This window comes from Leopardus geoffroyi, chromosome C1, assembly GCF_018350155.1.
Source record: "Leopardus geoffroyi isolate Oge1 chromosome C1, O.geoffroyi_Oge1_pat1.0, whole genome shotgun sequence".
Classification (NCBI taxonomy): Eukaryota; Metazoa; Chordata; class Mammalia; order Carnivora; family Felidae; genus Leopardus; species Leopardus geoffroyi.
The window spans coordinates 30,353,188-30,372,227 of NC_059328.1; the positions used below are offsets into that span (position 1 = coordinate 30,353,188).

The 19,040-nt window shown below is 41.3% G+C and overlaps 1 protein-coding gene across 24 annotated transcripts in view; it reads left to right on the forward strand.

Annotated features, from left to right (window-relative positions):
* Positions 1-19,040, forward strand: part of MACF1 (microtubule actin crosslinking factor 1) — a 336,214-nt gene that overhangs the window by 98,639 nt on the left and 218,535 nt on the right. For 4 of the 24 annotated variants that reach the window (XM_045482243.1, XM_045482244.1, XM_045482248.1 and 1 more), the window contains exon 1: positions 7,183-7,637. The exons of 18 other annotated variants lie outside the window; for them this stretch is intronic. In XM_045482243.1, coding sequence (XP_045338199.1) covers positions 7,529-7,637 — 109 coding nt within the window. In that variant the 5' untranslated portion in view covers positions 7,183-7,528. Of the gene's footprint in view, positions 1-7,182; positions 7,638-12,739; positions 12,804-17,238; positions 17,958-19,040 lie in introns of those variants that run through there. 2 more of the 24 variants (XM_045482246.1, XM_045482245.1) reach the window with 2 other exon arrangements.

A 19,040-nucleotide genomic window follows, 5' to 3' on the forward strand; every position in this document is an offset into this window, starting at 1 on the left:
ATATATTGTAAAGTCTGGATTTGAATGTAGGCAGTCTGGCTTCAGACTGAGCTTGTAATTACCACGCTACTATAATGGCATCTAGGGTACTGAGCAAAAAATTTGGGAAAATTTCCTACCATTATTGTATTCACTGATACTTGGGTATGTAGAATATTCTTTGTAGGCATTCTGGGCCTTTGCATATTTATTGTTTTCATAATCCTACATTGCTAAACATTAGAGACAGGAGTCACAATGTCTCCTAATTAGCTACTGTGATGCACACGTCCTCTGCCTATCCGTAGTTAGATGCCTACTGGACTCATGGTGGGAGACAGATGACCAGAGCTCGGGGCCAGGCTTTGATGTCTGGATCCTGTCGTTCCCAGAAGCCCAAGGTTTCCATTGACAACAGCCACATACTAATCTCTACCACAGTTTTAACCTCAGGTATATCTGTTATTTATTAACTTTTGAGAGAGCGAGAGAGAGAGAGAGAGAGCATGTACACATGAGCAGGAGCAGGAGAGGGGTAGAGAAAGGAGAGAGGGAATCCCAAGCAGACTCCGTGCCATCAGCACAGAGCCTGATGTGGAACTCAAACCCACAAACTGTGAGATCATGACCTAAGCTGAAATCAAGAGTCAGATGCTCAACTGACTGAGTTACCCAGTAATCCCCAGATTTCAGTCTATTAAATGGATCTTGAGGTGCCTGGGTGGTTCAGTAGGTTGAGTGTCCAACTCTTGGTTTCAACTCAGGTCATGATCTCACAGTTTGTGGGTTCAAGCCCTGCATTGGGTTCTGCGCTGACAGTGAGGGGCCTGCTTGAGATTCTCTCTCTCCCCTCTTTTTCTGGCCTACCCCACTCACGTGCTCTCTTTCAAACTAAATAAATTATAAATGAATGAATGAATGAATGAATGAATGAATGAATGACTAAATGGGTCCTAAGTTATTAGTCTGTATCTGTTCAAGTTCAGAGGCTGTGGATGTCAGTTATTTTGAGACCACGTATAACTCCATGGCAGCTTGAATAACAGTCACAGCGCCCCTTCTCACAGATCTGCTGTCACCTCAGTCGCAGACATGAAAGTGATTCTGGGGTGTTGTCTTGTTTTGAGATTTCTTGTGTGTAATGGCTGTGGGTGACCACCTTAAATTCTTGGGAGCGAAATAATCTTAAAGGGAGGCAGGTCTCAAATCTTAATGAAGGTTAGAGTCTTGCTTTTACAGGGCTTCTTTGGTGGTTTGGGGCCCTGCCCATTGGCTGTAGGGAAGGGATATCCTGGGGGGTGCTAAATATGACTTTAAAAGGCCCATTCTTTGTATAATAAATGATCTCTAAAAAAAACCCCAGTCACTCCCTCCTGCCAGCTTCTAACCACTTCCTATAAATGACAGCACACAGATCCATCTTAGTTTTGCTAGTGAAAAATTTATTTTATTTTCAGAGGCAGTTCCCCTTCTCTTCTTTATTCCTTCAGACAAACGTGCATATATAGAAAGCCTGGAAACAAAACTTATTACCTGTCATATGTAGAAAAATGGTTGTATCCAAGGTATAGCATGCCATCTTATGAAGAGTAAATTACCTTGGATACCTTCCATTGTCTTCTGTAATAATAATAGTAAGTTCAGAATATATCTTGATACTTGAGTGCTGTGGATTTTTTTTCTTCAAATTTCCTAGGTGTTTTTGAATGGCACAAGCATGTGATATATGATTTTCTAATTTAAGATAGTTTTACAGTGAGGCAGAGAAATGGTTTTAACTTTGGGAAATAAAAATATGGTGAAGATATTTATAAGATTGCCAAAAGACAGTTGTATGAGGTGATATAGGCAGCACTAACAGTGTGATGTTCTGTGTTGAAGTTGAGATGCTTTCCTTAGAGCCAGGTCAGGCTATGTACAGTATGTGTAAAGAGGAAGTATTCCAGACATATAAATATCTAAATTGTTTAACTTCAAGTTAGTATAGTTAGTTTGCCAGAACATTTTAGTAAAGGGAGACAGTGTGATAAAATACACTGGTTTGAAATCAGACAGATAAAAGTTCAGATGTCAGTTCACTCTCTTACTTTGTAACTTTGGACAAAATAATTTGAATTTTCTGAGCCTCAAGTTCTTTTTTATTTTTATCAAAAAATTTATTTAAAAAATTTGAGTACATGTGACATACAATGTTAGGAACCCCCCAACATTTATAAAATTATAAATTTAATTTATAAAATTTATAAATATACAAAATTTATAAGATTTATTAAATTATTTATAAGATGTCCTCATTTGTGGTATTAACAATATATAATAATAAAATATTAACTAATACTGATAATATTATCAAGATTAAATGAAGTAACAGATGTGAAGATACTCTCTAGTAGCCACTTAATAAATGTTAGTATATTGCAGTATTAGTATAGTATATTATAATAAATGCCCTTTCATCTTCTTGGGCCATCACAGCTCCAGGGCTTGTCTATAGTAAGGGGTACATCATCATCATCTTTGTGTCCACTGTGTCTAGCATGATGCTCCGTGTTTTTATATTGAATGAATGCAGACACCTGGGTGGCTCAGTCGGTTGAGCAACCGACTCTTGATTTTGGCTCAGGTCATGATCCCAGGGTCGTGGGATTGAGCCCCACATTGGACTCCATGCTGAGCATGGAACCTGCTTGAGATTCTCACTCCTTCCCTCTGCCCATCTCCTCCACTTGCACGCATGCTCTCTCTAAAATAATAAAATAAAATAAAACAAATTGAGTGAATGGATGGATGGATGAAATGCTCTGTTTCACATGAGAGCCCTGCTCCAGAAGAGGCTCTGGCTTAGTTTCCACTGGATTGCACTATTGGTTTTCCTTCCATAGCCTTTATTCCTTTCAGCAAACACTAGTACATTTCATATGCCAAGAAAAATTCTCAAAAAAAAAAAAAAAAAAAGAAGAAAAAGAAAAATTCTCTTGATCCTAGGTCCCTCTCTCTGCTCTTCTCTACAGTAACATTCCTTGAGTTGTTTTTACTTTGTTGTCACTAATTCTTCTCCCATTCTTTTTTTATATTTAACTTAAAAAATCAGTCTTAATTGAGGTATAATTGACACATTATGTTAGTTGTAGGTGTACAACATAATACTTTGATATTTGCGAGGTGCCTGGGTGGCTCAGTCAGTTAAGTGTCTGACTTTCAGCTCAGGTCATGATCTCACGGTTTGTGGGTTTGAGCCCCACATTGGGCTCTGTGCTGCCAGCTCAGAGCCTGGAGCCTGCCTCAGATTCTGTGTCTCCCTCTCTCTCTCTGCCCCTCCCCTGCTTGCGCTCTGTCTCTCTCTCAAAAATAAACAAACATTAAAAAAAATTTTTTTTGAATAATTTGATATTTGCATATATTGCAAAATGATCACCACAGTAAGTCTGGTTAACATCTGTCACCTTTGGGAATGCAAGCTGGTGCAGCCACTCTGGAAAACAGTATGGGGGTTCCTCAAAAAACTAAAAATAGAACTACTACACGAGCCAGCAATTGCACAACTAGGCATTTATCCACGGGATACAGGTGTGCTTTTTCGAAGGGACACATGCACCCCCATGTTTATAGCAGCACTAACAACAATAGCCAAAGTATGGAAAGAGCCCAAATGTCCATCGATGGATGAATGGATAAAGAAAATGCGGTGTGTGTATATGGTGTGTGTGTACACACACACACACACACACACACACACACACACACACATATACATACAATGGAGTATTGGCAATCGAAAAGAATGAAATCTTGCCGTTTGCAACTACACGGATGGAACTGGAGGGTATTAGGCTAAGTGAAATTAGTCAGAAAAAGACAAAAATCATATGACTTCACTCATATGAGGACATTAAGAGACAAAACAGATGAACATAAGGGAAGGGAAACAAAAATAATATAAAAACAGGGAGGGGGACAAAACAGAGACTCATAAATATAGAGAACAAACTGAGGGTTACTGGAGGGGTTGTGGGAGGGGGGATGGGCTAAATGGGTAAGAGGCACTAAGGAATCTACTCCTGAAATCATTGTTGCACTATATGCTAACTAATTTGGATGTAAATTTAAAAAAATAAAAAATAAAATTAAAAATAAAAAAGGATATTGACAAACCAGTAAAAAAAAAAAAAAAAAAATCTGTCACCTTATAGAGTTACCAAAAGATTTTTTTTTCTTGTGATGAGTACTTAAAAAAAAAATTTTTTTTAAAGCTTATTTATGTATTTTGAGAGAGAGAAAGAGTAGGGGAGGGGCACAAAGAGAGGGAGAGAGAGAGAATCCCAAGCAGCCTCCACACTGTCAGTGCAGAGCCTGATGGGGGTCTCAAACTCACAAACTGTGAGATCATGACCTGAGCTGAAACCAAGAGACAGGTGCATGACCAACTGAGCCACCTAGGAGCCCCTCTTGTGATGAGCACTTTTAAGATCTACTCTCTTAGCAACTTTCACATAGGCAATCCATTTTTAGATTTTTAACTATAGTCACCATGCTCTTCATCATATCCCTAAAAATCCCATTCTTTCCTGAATCATTCCAGTCAAGCCATTTCTGGCATCAAAACTGCCCTTGTTAAAGTCATCAGCAACCTCCACATTGCTAAATTCAGTGGTCCATTCTCAATCCTCATCATGACATATTAATAGCTTTGACATGGTTAATTACTGCTTTTTTTTTTTTTAAGATTTTATTTTTATGTAATTTCTACACACTATATGGGGCTCGAACCCAGAACACCAAGATCACATGCTCCACCAACTGAGCCAGCCAGGTGCCCCTAATTACTACTTCTTGAAACATTTCTCCTGGCTTCTGGGGCAGCATGCCCTTTGGTTCTCCTAACCCCCTGGCCTCTCTTATGTGGTTCTTACTCTTCCCCATCTGATGTAGTGTTTCCAGCACTTAGTCCATTAAGTTGGTCTCTTCTCTGTTCACTCCCCAAGTGTTCTCACTCCATTTCCAGGCTTCAAAACTCATTCTGTGTCTTTCCCAAAATCCTAGATTCATATAGTCAACTCCATATTCAAAATTCCACTGGTATGTCTACTGGGCATTTTAAATCTAATGTGTCCAAATGGGAATTCCTGCCCACCCGCACCCCCCCCCCCCCCAAACCAAACAGCTACAATCACCAACAAACCCCAAACCCTCTGCTTCTCTGACAGTCTTTCCCAACTCAGGAAGTAGCAGTTCCGTTCTTTCAATTTCTAAGGCCAGAACTCCTGGAGCCATGACTCTGTTCTTTCTGTCCTCCCCCTACATCCATTCTATCAGCAAATCCTGAGACTCTTTCTTTATGACTTATCCAGAATGTGACCACATCTCACCAGCTCTAACACCACACTCTGGTCCCAGCTGTTGTTTCTCAGCTACCAGTTTTCACTTGGATTATTGTAATGGTGTTTTAACTAGTTTCCTTGCTCCTGTTCCTGCTTTCCAGTATCTGTTCTCAATAGAATAGCAAGAAGGATTCTTTTAAAACCCTAAGTTAAGTCATGTCACTGTTTCACACAAAACTTTCCAAAAGTTTCCTACTTCACTTAGAATAAAAGCCAAAGTCTTTACAAATGGCCTACACAGCCATTGGCGACCTGATAATCTCTCTTGCTTCATCTCCTGACACTCTCCCCTTCTCTCTTTGAGCTCCAACCATTATAGTTTTCTCCATGTTCCCTGAACACACCAGACCTACTTTTGCCTCAGGGACTTTGCACTTGCTTTAAAAAATTTTTTTGGCTCCTCTTTTCTCTGGATAGCCATATGACTTGTTTGCTCATATTCTTTTTTAAATTTAAGTTTATTTATTTTGAGAGAGAGACAGAGGATGAGCAGAGAAGGGGCAGAGGGAGAGAGGGAGAGAGAGAATCCCAAGCAGGCTCCTCACTGACCAGAGCCAAAATCAAGAGTTGGAGGTTTAACTGACTCAGCCACCCAGGAGCTCCTGCTCATAATCTTTAGGTCTCTGCTTAATGCTCTTATTAGAGAAGCCCTCGCTGAACATAAAACTGTAAACATGATTCTATTGGCACTCCCTTTCCTCTTCATCTCTTTTAGTATTTGTGTGACAAACATCTCCGTTGTATTTGTGTGACAAACTATTCGATTGTTTGTTTTTACTTTTTGTCTTCCCCAACCTGATTGCTGTCCCTATAGTTTTGCTGTTCTAGAATGTCATATGGGTGGAACTCTACGGTATGCAGCTTTTTGCGTTTAGTTTCTTTCATGTAGTATAATGCTTCTGAGATTCATCTGTGCTGTTGTAGTTTGTTCCTTTTTCATTGCCGTGTTGCACTCCATTGTATGGATTTGTTTATTAGTCCACCAGTTGATGGACTTTGGGCTGGTTCCAGATTTTCATTACTTTGAATAAAGCTGCTATTAATGTTCACATACAGGTCTCTGTGTGAACACATGTTTTTACTTTTCCTGGGTAAATCCTAGGCGTGATGTTGCTTGGTCATTTGGTATGTGTACGTTCAACTTTATAAGAAACTGCCCAACCAGAGCTGTTGTGCCCATGTACACCCCCACCAGCAGTGTGTGAGAATTCTAGTTGCTTCACATCCTTGCCAAGACTTGATATGATCAGTCTTTTTAATTTGAGTCATTCTAGTAGATATGTAGTGGTAAAGTGTTTTCAGTTGCTGCTGTAGCCTCCGTATCAAGTTTTCATTTGTAAGCAGGCCTTAGCTTTGTGGAAGGCATTGTTTCCTGCTGTCATTGAGTATCCTCGTATCCCCTCAGGCAGCTAGTGGAAATCAGGTGGGTTTTCCAACTCTGAAAGCACACTGGTTTTTTGTTCTCCTTGTTCATCTTCATCAGGCCTTGATGTCAGATCTAGCTCATGGAGCTTGTTCTGTATGTGATCCTCTCTGTCATGATGTTCAGGTCCCTCGCCTCCCCCTCCCAGGCCATGGGTGTGGAAGGATTGCCCTCTGACTGGCCAGGGTACTCATGGACACTTACAATACATCCTTGTGTACTTGGCCCCCTCCCCGCAAGTGGTTCCCTAGTAATTCTGTGACTTTTTTCTTTTGGCTTCATCCTGAAGTCTGGTGTTCCAGCCTGGCCGGGAATGGAAAGTTAAGAGTGTGACGTCCTCTGACACCCTCCCTTCTTGTAGAGGGGTCTGAGGTTTGTTTGTTTAAGCTGAACAGAGGATGCCAAAGATAGAATTTGAGTCAGCTCAGCACTGGCTTAGGCTCTCCTTTTCACTCTCCTGGTTCCTCCTTCGCTTTCCCCTCCCCCTCTAGCCAGTTGTTTCCTGGGCTTTGTCTGAGATACACTGTACAGTTTTAGCCCCATCTCGTAGTACTGCCTGCTGAAAAACAGTCAGAGGCGACATGGAGGAGAAGCCGCCAGGAAGTTTCTGACAACAATGAGCTGCGGGCCTCTGCCTCTGCGCTGATAGTACGGGACAGCAGTAACCTCAGGAGAAAGGCATTCGGAGGCCTGCGCTGAGCTGTGGGCTTGTGGCTAACTCTGGAAAGGAGGAAGGTCGAGCGTGGAAATGCCTCTCTTAGATTCGTCCTATTTGCCATCAACCATCTTTATTTTGACTCATGTTCTGGGAATTGCTGGTGTTCTGTACTGGAAGAGATGTGCCAGGGGCAGAGCAGGTAACTTTTGTACTGAAGTTTTCTTTAAATCAATCTACTGTGGGGCTTTTGAGGGTGGGGTAAATGACGGAGGGCTTCCCAGTGGCTTTCCTTAAAGGGCCAGTACGTCTTCTCAACCCGGATGCTATCAGACCTAGGACCTAGTATGTGTATAGATGTATTGAGGAAACAGGGCGGCCCTGGACCTGGACTCTTCCCTGTTCTGTGAGGCTGTCTGCTAGAGGGTGCTGGTTTGATGAAGTGATGTCTGGGCTCCAAGCTGAGGGAAATGGCAATGGTGCTGACTTGGGTCCTTAGAGAATCAAGCTCTTCCTTTCCTTCCTTTCTTAATCTCGAAGTGGCTTTTAGATCTTTGTTTTTAACCAAAACCATACAGTAATTCTATCACCCTCCTCTGGGTCCTCTAGGTCTGAGAGGAAGGGGTGAATGGTGTCCCTGCCTAGGTGCTGCCTCTGTTCTCTTTGATATGATTAAAACTGTTCCTTTCCCCTCAGGCAGCTGTATAGTTTACTTGTTTATCTAAGCCATCCTGTTCAATGCAAAGTAGTTAACTGTTCTTTTCCCCAGGGAGTCAGATCCTGATACTTAAAAAAAAGAGCAGACCCCTCTTTCTTCTAGTACTTGCTATTAGTTAAATTATATTCCTTTGGCTTCTAAAAGCCCAGTGCTGGAACAGCCTCACGTTTGCTATTTCTAAGTCTCCATGGTTGAGGATTAGTAAAAGTCTAACTTTCCCTGGAGTCCACCCTTGGATTTCAGTGCTTTTACTACTGTCATTGTGATCCACCTGCTACCTTCAAGCCAATGTATTGAGAACTTGTTACTTGGTATCTTACAAGTTAAGGTAGAGATTTAATGACTTATTACTTTGCTTGCTATTAAAAGTTCATGAATGCTTGACAGAATTAGAATTAGATTCAGTCATTCCCCAGTGTCCTTTCCAGTAAGTCCCAGAAATGCTTTTGACTAAATATTCAGATCCCAGCATGTGTCTATATCAGCAAAAACAGACATTTAGAAATATGTTTGCTTGTGTGGTGGTGTGTTTAAAGAGGTAGCCCAACGTAGCTTTCCTGGAATATAAGCCTGTATTGGAGTTTAGAAAGAAAGGAAAAGGCAGGCATTAATTATTTGGCCCTATGTACTATTTCAGATGCAGTGAGAAAGTAATTATCATCCAGGCTGAGGCTGCTACTTCCCTTTCCCCATGCACTATGGTAATGACATTTCTAAACCACTAATTGATTGATATTTTTAAAGTTTACCTGCAGTATAAGATTTTCTCTGATACTTACTAGGCAGACCCCTGTCTTTTAAGTGCTTTCTTTTTTATGTTTTAGTAATGTGAATTTCATAAATAGCCATAAAATGCATTGAAATAAAAAAGAAAAATACATTGTAAAAGCTTTTTATTTCTATGAGACAACTTTGGTTCTAGTACCTAATAGTTAATTGGGAATGTGCTGTGTTCAGTTTATCTGTAAAATTGGAGCAGGGGTTTTCCAATTGGTGACTATGGATACCAAAACTTATGCAGAAATGCTTAAGAGATTCTGTACCCATTTTATTTTAATTTCAATTTTGAGATGTATTTTATCTATTTAAAATATATTTAAATAGATACATTTATCTCGGGGCGCCTGGGTGGCTCAGTCAGCTAAGCGTCTGACTTTGGCTCAGGTCATGACCTGGCAGTCCGTGAGTTTGAGCTCCACATTGGGCTCTGTGCTGACGGCTCAGAGCCTGGAGCCTGCTTCCCATTCCATGTCTCCCTCTCTCTGCCCCTCCCCCGCTCATATTCTCTTTCTCTCTCTCTCTCTCTCTCTCTCCCCCCCCCCCTCAAAAATAGACATTAAAAAAAAAGCAACATATATGCTGTAATGTACTACCTTCCAAATGGACATCACCAGAATAAAGTTTCCCCACCATCTATCTCTGTATATATATTTAACTGCTTATAAATTTACAGTTCATTCAAAAAGTGAAGTTAGTATCTAGTATCTTTTCATCTGGTCTTTAAAAAAAATTTTTTTTTTAAATTGGAAGCGTTTCACTATTGCAGAACATACTGCAGAATATATGTCCTGTGCCTGATAAATTCTGGGCAAGACTCAGTTGTATGGGCTCAGGTGCTCAGTCCATAGTGAGTGGGAAACACATTGGTAAGTGATGACACTGTAATATTGGCAGAGCATGTACTAAAAGTTTTTGTGCTTCTTGCCCTACATTTCTAGTCATATTTACATTTTGTAAAGAATGTACACAGTTTTAGATATTGAAGGTATTTGGCTTTAAAACAAATATTTCTGCTGTTCTTCAGGCTCTTGTATCAATTTATTTGAGTAATATCATGAGAGTACCAGGCACACTGTGAAACTGTTACTGTTTGTTGCTGTTTGTATGAACCAGTTAAAAAAGACTTCACTGTATTTCATGACATAGACATACACTGGATGCTGAGGCTATTATAACTGTAATTAACTGATCTCTAATTTTAATCAAAATTACTCGACTGGTTATTTCATTTAGCTTTAAAATAAGTAACATACATTTGAAGCCATAACATTGATTTATACTATTAAACACTGCTTTTATTTATTTTTTATTTTATTAAAAAAAATTTTTTTAACGTTTATTCATTTTTGAGAGACAGAGCATGAGCGGGGAAGGGGCAGAGAGAGGGAGACACAGAATCTGAAGCAGGCTCCAGGCTCAGCTGTCAGTACAGAGCCTGACGTGGGGCTTGAACTCACAAACTGCGAGATCCTGACCTGAGCAGAAGTTGAATGCTCAACCGACTGAGCCAACCAGGCGCCCCTATTTTTATTTTTTTTTAATACTGCTTTTATATATTCTATATGTTGAGTTGCATATAAGATTTGTTTGAAAACGTGTTTTGTGAGAGTTAAAAACCACTAGGTGGTTTCTTTCTTTCTTTCTTTCTTTCTTTCTTTCAGAGAGAAAGAGAGTGCACATGTACAGAGAGAAGCAGAGAGAGAGGGAGACAGAGGATTTGAAGTGGCTCTGCCATGATAGTAGAGAGCCCCTTGTAGGGCTTGAAGTCAGACTCACAAACTGTGAGATTATGACCTGAGGCAAAGTCTGACACTTAACTGACTGTGCCACCCAGGTGCCCCTAAAAACCACTAGGTAATTTCAGGGTTCCTTCTAGTTCCTTGGTTCTAAGACACTGTGTTCTGGTAAACCGTCACTGTGTTTGTATAGATTTCTGATTTCTCCCACTCTTTTTTTTTTTTTTTTCAATTTTTTTAAGCTTTTATTTATTTATTTATTTATTTATTTATTTATTTATTTTTTAATTTTTATTTCAACGTTTATTTATTTTTGGGACAGAGAGAGACAGAGCATGAACGGGGGAGGGGCAGAGAGAGAGGGAGACACAGAATCGGAAACAGGCTCCAGGCTCTGAGCCATCAGCCCAGAGCCCGACGCCGGGCTCGAACTCACGGACCGCGAGATTGTGACCTGGCTGAAGTCGGACGCTCAACCGACTGCGCCACCCAGGCGCCCCAGCTTTTATTTATTTTTGAGAGAGAGAGAGAGAGAGAGAGAATGCTGGAAAGGGACAGAGTGAGAGGGAGACACAGAATCCGAAGCAGGCTCCCAGCTCTGATCTGTCAGCACAGAGCCCGACACGGGGCTCGAAACCACAAACCAGAGATCATGACCTGAGCCGAACGAAGTCGGATGCTTAACCGACTGAGCCACCCAGGTGCCCCTGATTTCTTCCGCTCTAAAAGTTGATAACAAGTTCTGTTTTTCTTGTAGAGTTGGAAAGGATCTTACATATTAACCAGTCCAACCTCTTAATCCTACCTTTATTAGAAGTCATTCTTCTTTGCTTAAAGGTCTTTGATGGTACAACATACAGCCTATGGACTATTCATTGTGTTGCTAACTGGGGAGTTCTTTTTTAATTTGGAAGTTGCCTCTCTTTTTTTTTTTTTTTCCTTTGTAAAGCTTATTTGCTTTATGAGAGACCATGAGCAGGGGAAGGGCACAGAGAGAGGGAGAGAGACCATCCCAAGCAGACTCCACACTGTTAGCACAGAGCTTGATGCAGGGCTCGAACTCATGAACCCATGAGATCATGACCTGAGCCAAAATCAAGAGTCGGATGCTTAACAGACTAAGCCATCCAGATGCCCCAGAAGTTGCCTCTTTGTAACTTAGGCCCATTAGTCCAAATTCTGCCTAGCAAAGATCAAGTCTACTTCCTCTTCTAGGTGTCAGACTTACTTAGGTTTGAAGGCTATCTTTGCCAGCCCAGACACTTTCCTCTTATTTACTATATATGATTCCCTAACTCATTATTCTAGTATTCCCTTTGGACAGTTAAATCAATTGTTTTTGCTTTGAAAATTTGGAGGCCATGTGTGCATGTGGAGAGGTGAGGGGAGTAGAACAGAAACATGGGGAAGGAATCACTGATCACTGTTCCTTCACTTTTCTTAGTTTTTTTCCTAGATATTTATGAGTCCCTTGGTGAGCTCTGGTTATATAAGCACATGGCTTTTACAACCACATCCCTAAGTCACCAGCTCTTCAGCGGATGTAAACAAGGTACAGGAAGACATAGTTTATATTGAAGTCGTATAATATCTGTAAAACAGCACTTTGCATTCAGTTAGTATTTAGATTTTTAAATAGTTTTCGATACACCCTGTCCACACTTAACATTCACGTATATCATCTTGTTATTCCAAAAACTTCCTGTTAAAATAACCTATTTCCCCCAGACTCCTCCCCACCCTATAGCCAGAGTTACCTTTCTGAAATACAGAGCTTTGTGTGTCACTCTCCTGCTTAAAATCCATCAGTGCCTCTCCTCTGCTTTTAGAATAAAGTTCAAACTTTTCAGCATGACATAAAAGTGTTGTGGGGCACCTGGCTGGCTCAGTCAGTAGAGCATGCTACTCTTGATCTCCGGGTCATGAGTCTGAGTCCCACGTTGAGAGTAGAGATTACTTTTTTTTTTTTTTTAAGTGTTTTTATAATTTGCTCCCTGCCTATTTCACTAGTTCCATTTCCTGTCTTGGTCTTATAAGCAGCTAGTACTCCAGAATCTTTTAAAAACTTGCAGATCTCTACCACAAATGCCCATACCATCTTTTCAGCTGGACTACTTGATACTTGTCCTTCAAGGTAAGTAGTTACTGCCTCTGGAAAGTCTTTCTCCACTGAAGTAAGACTTCCTTTTCGGTGCTCCAGTAGCATTGTGTTAGTGCTTCTTATTCAAACCTGTATCATCTTGCTCTTGTCTGTCTCTCCCCACTAATTAGAGGCTGTTAGACTGTAAGATCTTTAAGAACAGGGACTCTTACTCACCTCAGTTTCTCAAGTGTCTGAGACAAAATAGCTGTCAGCAAATGTTCCTTGAACAAATAAAATGAAAAAATTATGATAGCATTAGATATAAGCTGTAGCATGAACTTGTCCTATTCATTTATGTATTTATAGGGCTTGCATTAGCTTGACATGTAATCTAAGTTAGGTGCTCCATATAGAATAATTGAATGATAGAGAGTTGCCCTGTGTTGTAGTTTATTAATAACTCATATTGTTATAGCATAAATGGGAAGAAAGCTTTATGGTTCCTTGAGAAGAACATTTGCCAAAGGACAAATGTGTCCCTCTCTAGGGTCTTGTTTTCTTTATCTGTAAAGTAAAAGGGTTGGACAATCCAGTCTCTTACGGTTCTTTCCATTTTCAGTATCCCACTGGGATACTAGCTATAATTCCTGGATCTGGACCATGTGAAGTGCAACCTAAGATTGTGTCACCTTTTTTTTTTTTTTTTTTTAAAGGAGCTCCATTACACTGTTGAGTCTATTAAGCTTAAGTTCAGTTATAAAATGGTCAGAGACTGTCCATGGATTGCTGTTAATCTCCCTGCTAGACACCACTGTCCCTTTAGTTTTCTTGAACTTCAGCGCACGACTTACAGGTTTTCTAGTTACATTTTGTCCTGTGAGACTTGGTGTCAGTGTTGAGGTTGTTTTGAATGTTGATTCCTCCATTTATGACATTAGCTGTGCATCCTCCATTTATATTATCTGAAAATGTGTTAGGCATATAACAGGCACTCAGTAAATAAGTAAATGGTCATATATCAAATATCTTTACTCAGATGACAAAACCATTAGCTGTTTTAATCAAGGTGGAGACTTTATCTTTTTCTTTCCTTAGCTATTTTTTCCAGATCTGTCCAGTGTAGAAAGACCACTGAACTTGGAGTCAGGAAATCTGGGTTCTAAGTCCTGGCTCTTCTGCTGCCTACTGGGAGCTGTTAGGTCACTTATTTCCTCTGGACTTCAAATTTCCATTCTGAGTGAGAAGAATAAAGACTAAAGTCTCTAATTTTCTGTGATTCTGGCAGTGTGATCATCTGGCCTGGACTTGCATATAGCATGGAATTGTGGTTGAGAGTCTGGGTCAGACTGCTTGTGCTATCATTCTAGCTCTGCCACTACTGGCAGATTGACATCAATCTACCTGGGCCTGTGTTTCCTCTTCTGTAAAGTCAGGTTAATAATACTGCATGGTGGTTTTGAGTTAGTTTTTAGAATACACTCTGCACATGGTAAGGACTATACAATTGTTTTTTTTGTTTGTTTGTTTAAATTTATTTATTTATTAGTAATCTCTGAACCCAAAGTGGGGCTGGAACTCGTGAGCCTGAGATCAAGAGTCGCACGTTCTTCTGACTGAGCCAGACTGGCACTCCAAGAACTATATAATTGTTTACTATCATCATGATACTTGTTTCACAAAAGATATCATTGAGGACATAGTAATTTCCTGTAGGCTGCAGGGACAAAATACAAATATTTGTCTTTACAGTGGGAATGAAGACATGTGAAAGAAGCCAATGTGGGAGTATATGAAAAGTTAGTGGCATATTATGAATAATTGTTTTACACATCAGGAGGAAAGCCTTTTGTGTCTGCTTTAATATTCTTAACAGTGGGTGATTTTGGCATTTAAAGAAATAAATGTATATTGCTTTGATTTTCTGTGACACTGTAAGAATGCCAGTAGTTGTAAATTCTCCAATATCTTTTAGCCATGTATGGAAATAGTGGCTTGAATCTCTTCCATTCAACATTTTATTTTTTATTTTTATTTTTTCCCCACCCAGCATTTTATGCATCTGTAGGTAGCAATCAGACTGACTTTTCCTGACTCTAACATCTCTGAACACACAGTGACCGATGACATGACTAAAAGTTGGGCAAAAAAGAAGGGGAATGGCTGGGGTAATCACTGCTCAGGCCGGTCTCCTCTGAATAATTAAGAGCTGACTTTTTTTTTTTTTTATGTTAATTTATTTATTTTGAGAGAGACCGCGAGTGCATGCACGGTGGGGAGAGAGGGAGAGAGAGAACCACGAATAGTCTCTCTACTGTCCGTGTGGAGCCCAATGCAGGGCTCGATCTCACGAACTGTGAGATCATGACCTGAGCTGAAATCAAGAATTGGGTGCTTAACTGACCAAGGCACCCCAAGAGCTGACTGTCTTAACCAAAGTCTTCTGCTGTCAGCACTAGCTTCCTTTTTGAGATTCAGGACCTCCTAGGATCCTGGGAGGGAAGGCAGGTCTCCTGGTAGCTAGACTGACCTTGTCCCCAGGACTCTCTCCCCTATTTTCCTCAGTCCACAGTGCCTTCAGGGGAAATGGGTTCTTCTTGGATGCAGGAGGAATGAGGAGAAGGCAGGTTTTGGTTCATCTTTTTCAGAACTTACCCAGTGATGATTATTTTGACTTTCAGAGACTGTGAAATTATTTAGTATTTCTAGAAGTTGCCCCACATATTCATTTAGGATATGCCCTAAATCTCCAGTTGGCTATAGTCAAATATTTTTATTTCTTTATCTTCCCAGGAATATTCCATGTTCTTAAATATACAGCTCCCACACGGCAGTGTAGTTGTTCTGGATTAAGTCCTTCCCACAAACAGCAGGGTATAAGAGGGGGGCATAGCTTTGGAGCTGGACAAATGGCTGTGTAATCTTGGTCAAGTTAGTTAGCCTTTTAAAAATATTTTCACTTCTAGGGGTGCCTAGGTGGCTTAGTCGGTTAAGCGTCAGGTTATGATTTCCCTGTTCATGAGTTTGAGCCTCAAGTCAGGCTCTTTGCTGACAGCTCAGAGCCTGGAGCCTGCTTCCGATTCTGTGTCTCTCTATCCCTCTGCCCCTCCCCCACTCACATTCTCTCTCTCTCTCTCTCTCTCTCTCTCTCTCAAAAATAAACAAACATTAAAAGATTTTAAAAAAAGAAAAATATTTTCATTTCTGAAATGGAATTGATAATACCATCTTAGAGAATTGTTGGGATTAGATGAAATTATATTTAAAGTTCTTAGCACATCACCTGTGAACTAACAGTTACAGTAGATGCTCAGTTAATTTTAGCTTAGGTTATTGAGTGCCTTCAAAATGTGTGTAAGACCAGGATAGGAGGCAGAAGACTCAAGACTCAGGAAATTTAAGTCAGATAAAGGAAAAGGTTACTAAATACAAATCAGGAAGCATTTATTCCTTTTTCCTCTCTCTTCCCTATTCCTTGTGCCTTTCCCTTCCTAGGACAAGGTAAATTCTAGGAGGACCCTTCCTGTCCCAAGATTGACTAAGGAGAGTTTAATAAGAGGAACAAACTGAGTAGAATTGTCGCAGGTTATCGGGGTGACTGGGAGCTTAGTCAAGGAGGGATAAGGTCAGCTGTGAGTCCCGTTATTAGTAAGTAGTAACAGGATTATTAGCACTTTGTAGGTGGGAGGGATGCCCAGTAGGGAGTGAAGAAAGCTGTCAGGGCACTGAGGCAGGTCATAGGGCTTGTGTAAACAGAGTGGCCTGCTAGGCAAGCTCAGTCTATTAGTTTTTACTTGCAGTCTTTGGGGCTAATCTCTGCAGACTTGCTTTCCTGGGCGTTGCCCCTCCCCCCCTTGCCTAGAAACAGGATTGGAAGTAGCATTAGCCTGAAGAAGTCATTCTATTTAGGGAGCTGGAGCAGAGGGCCAGTGATTAGGCCCTTATCTGCAGCGGGGCCTTTCTGCGTGGTGTGGGGCCGGGATCCTAGTGGCCGTCCTGCCATCGGCGGAGGCTCGGCTTCTCTAACCCCTGGTTGGGTCAGAATTGTGAAGAAGCAATAGATGGGCCGGGCCATCCTAATGAAAAAGCCCTTCATTGTATTTCTTCAACATTCCAGTGTCTGGTACAATTAGCCAAGACTCAGAAAACAAGTTGGACAAACAAGCAAGCAGTCTTCCTCTGATGGATAAAGGGATCTCTGGCACCGCGGAGTTAAGTGTGCTGACTTGCAAAGACAGAGTGGGAGGGTCTGGGAAGAGGAAGGGGACTTTGGGATGACATTCCTGGCTGGATGAGAGGAAAGAATGGAGCAACAGGCAAACAGTGTTTTTGAAGTTGATGAAATCTGCCGGGCTAATCTACCTGAGAGGCTGGCTGCGGCTGGGCTATTCTGTAAAGTAGGTGGAATGATTGACGAGAGACTGTGACTCTTCCCTTTGGGCAGCTGTAAGTGTGGGGAAATGAAGCTCCCTTTAGAATCTGGGAATCTGTTGGCAGCGGACAGTGAAGGGATTCGCCGCGTTGTAGTCTCTCCCATTTTGGGACCTTCTCAGTTGGTTAACGCTTCATAGGTACTTCTGCCTGAGGAGAGGCCAGCCCTAGGAGCAGTTTGTTGGGCAATGGATGCACTGTTCCTGACTTGGCAGTAAGCCATTCTACCTTACGAGCTGTCCAGCAACTCTCTAAGATTCGCCAGGTCACAAGCTTCTGCTCTGCAAATGGAGGGTAACTCAAAGACCAGCCTCTTTCTATGTGCTCAGTCTTACTCAGTGACTTGGCTGGACTTTTTCATATGAAGCTCCCACCTCTGTATGCTGCTGTTGGTCTGAAAACTCTGAGCTGGTGCCACTTTTGAATAGGATGCTGTTTGCCTGAAGACCTGAACCCAGTTTTTGGAATTGCCCTAAGGAGGAGCTTCCTCTCTGACCTCAAGGGGAGGAGGAGGTCATTAGGAAGTGGTGGGTGGAGCCACGTCTCTGTACTTCTGCTGTCTCTCCCTGCTCATCGAATAGCCCTTTGGCTATCTGTCTCTATTCACCCTGAAGTCTTTTTTGAGGAGCTGCAGAGGGTGCACAAGCCACTGTCTGGAGGTTCTTTGGAACACCCTCCTTTTGGGTGGGGTCAGCAGACACGAGAGTGCCATGTGGCCTAGTTACCAAGATGAGCACGAGTTCAACGCCCACCTGGTTTGCCGCATGTGCTGTATGGGTACGTGAAGTTTGTTCTTTGTCTGGGCCTGTGGATCCCAAAGAGCCCTTGCTCTCATTGACTCACAGGAATATATGGGCTTTGAAATCTTGCAGGTGTTACAAACTTCGGGCTTGTTAAAATGTGCAGGGGAATAGACTGTGGTGCCCTACTTCCTGGGGAACTTCTTAAGCTTGTAGTCACTGGCAGTTAAGAGCCTGAGCTTTGGGTGTGGGACTTTTTTATAGAGACTGAATTCATGCTCATGCTTCTTTTCGCCTGTATCAGGAAACCACTTTTAAGTTATGTTACATAGTTCTGAAAGTCCAGGGTGTATTTTTAGCAGAAGTTGGTTACGGAGTCCACCTCTGAGCAGACTGGATGGTGGGGGGCGGGGGTGGGGGCGGGATGGGGAGGAGTCATGGCCTGGATTTCCTCTTTGGGGCTGATTGCTAATTCTCCATACACTTAGTCTCTTCTGCCAGTGGCGAGGAGCTAGGAAGACTTGAAGATCGTCTGTGGACAGGACCTAAAGAAGAGTTGGAGGCTAGGAGGAGTGTTGTGTAGGCTGCACTTAGATCTCCCTTGATAAAAGACTAGAGTTCATTTAAATAATATTCTGTGACCTTGAGCAAATGGCCTAGCCTTTTTGGCCACAGGTTTCTTTTGGCTTCCAAACTACAGGGTGCTGGAATGAGATATCAATTCATCACTTCTCAGTAAAATGAAAAAGATAAGGGGAAGGTAGTGTGCTTTTCATGAGCGAAACTCATTTAAAGAACTGTCCTTTACTTTGAAATTGCCCTTCCTACTTTTCTGATGTTAAAATGTCCTTTATTTTATGAATGAATTGTTCTTAGGTGGTAGTTTGGTTTTAGATAATGCCTACTTAACAAAAGAAAAGGTTAACAACTTTATGTTAGGTTTTCTGATTTATTTTGGAACATTTATTGGTTGGTGAAATCCAAGTTTGGGAACTCCTGGATTGATCATCGACTTTGATAATCAAACTTTTGATTTTATACTGTCGAGTCTCTAAAGCAGAACAAAATTGTGACCCAAATAGGTTTTCACTAAAATGGAAATCACTGGCTGGTTTATCAA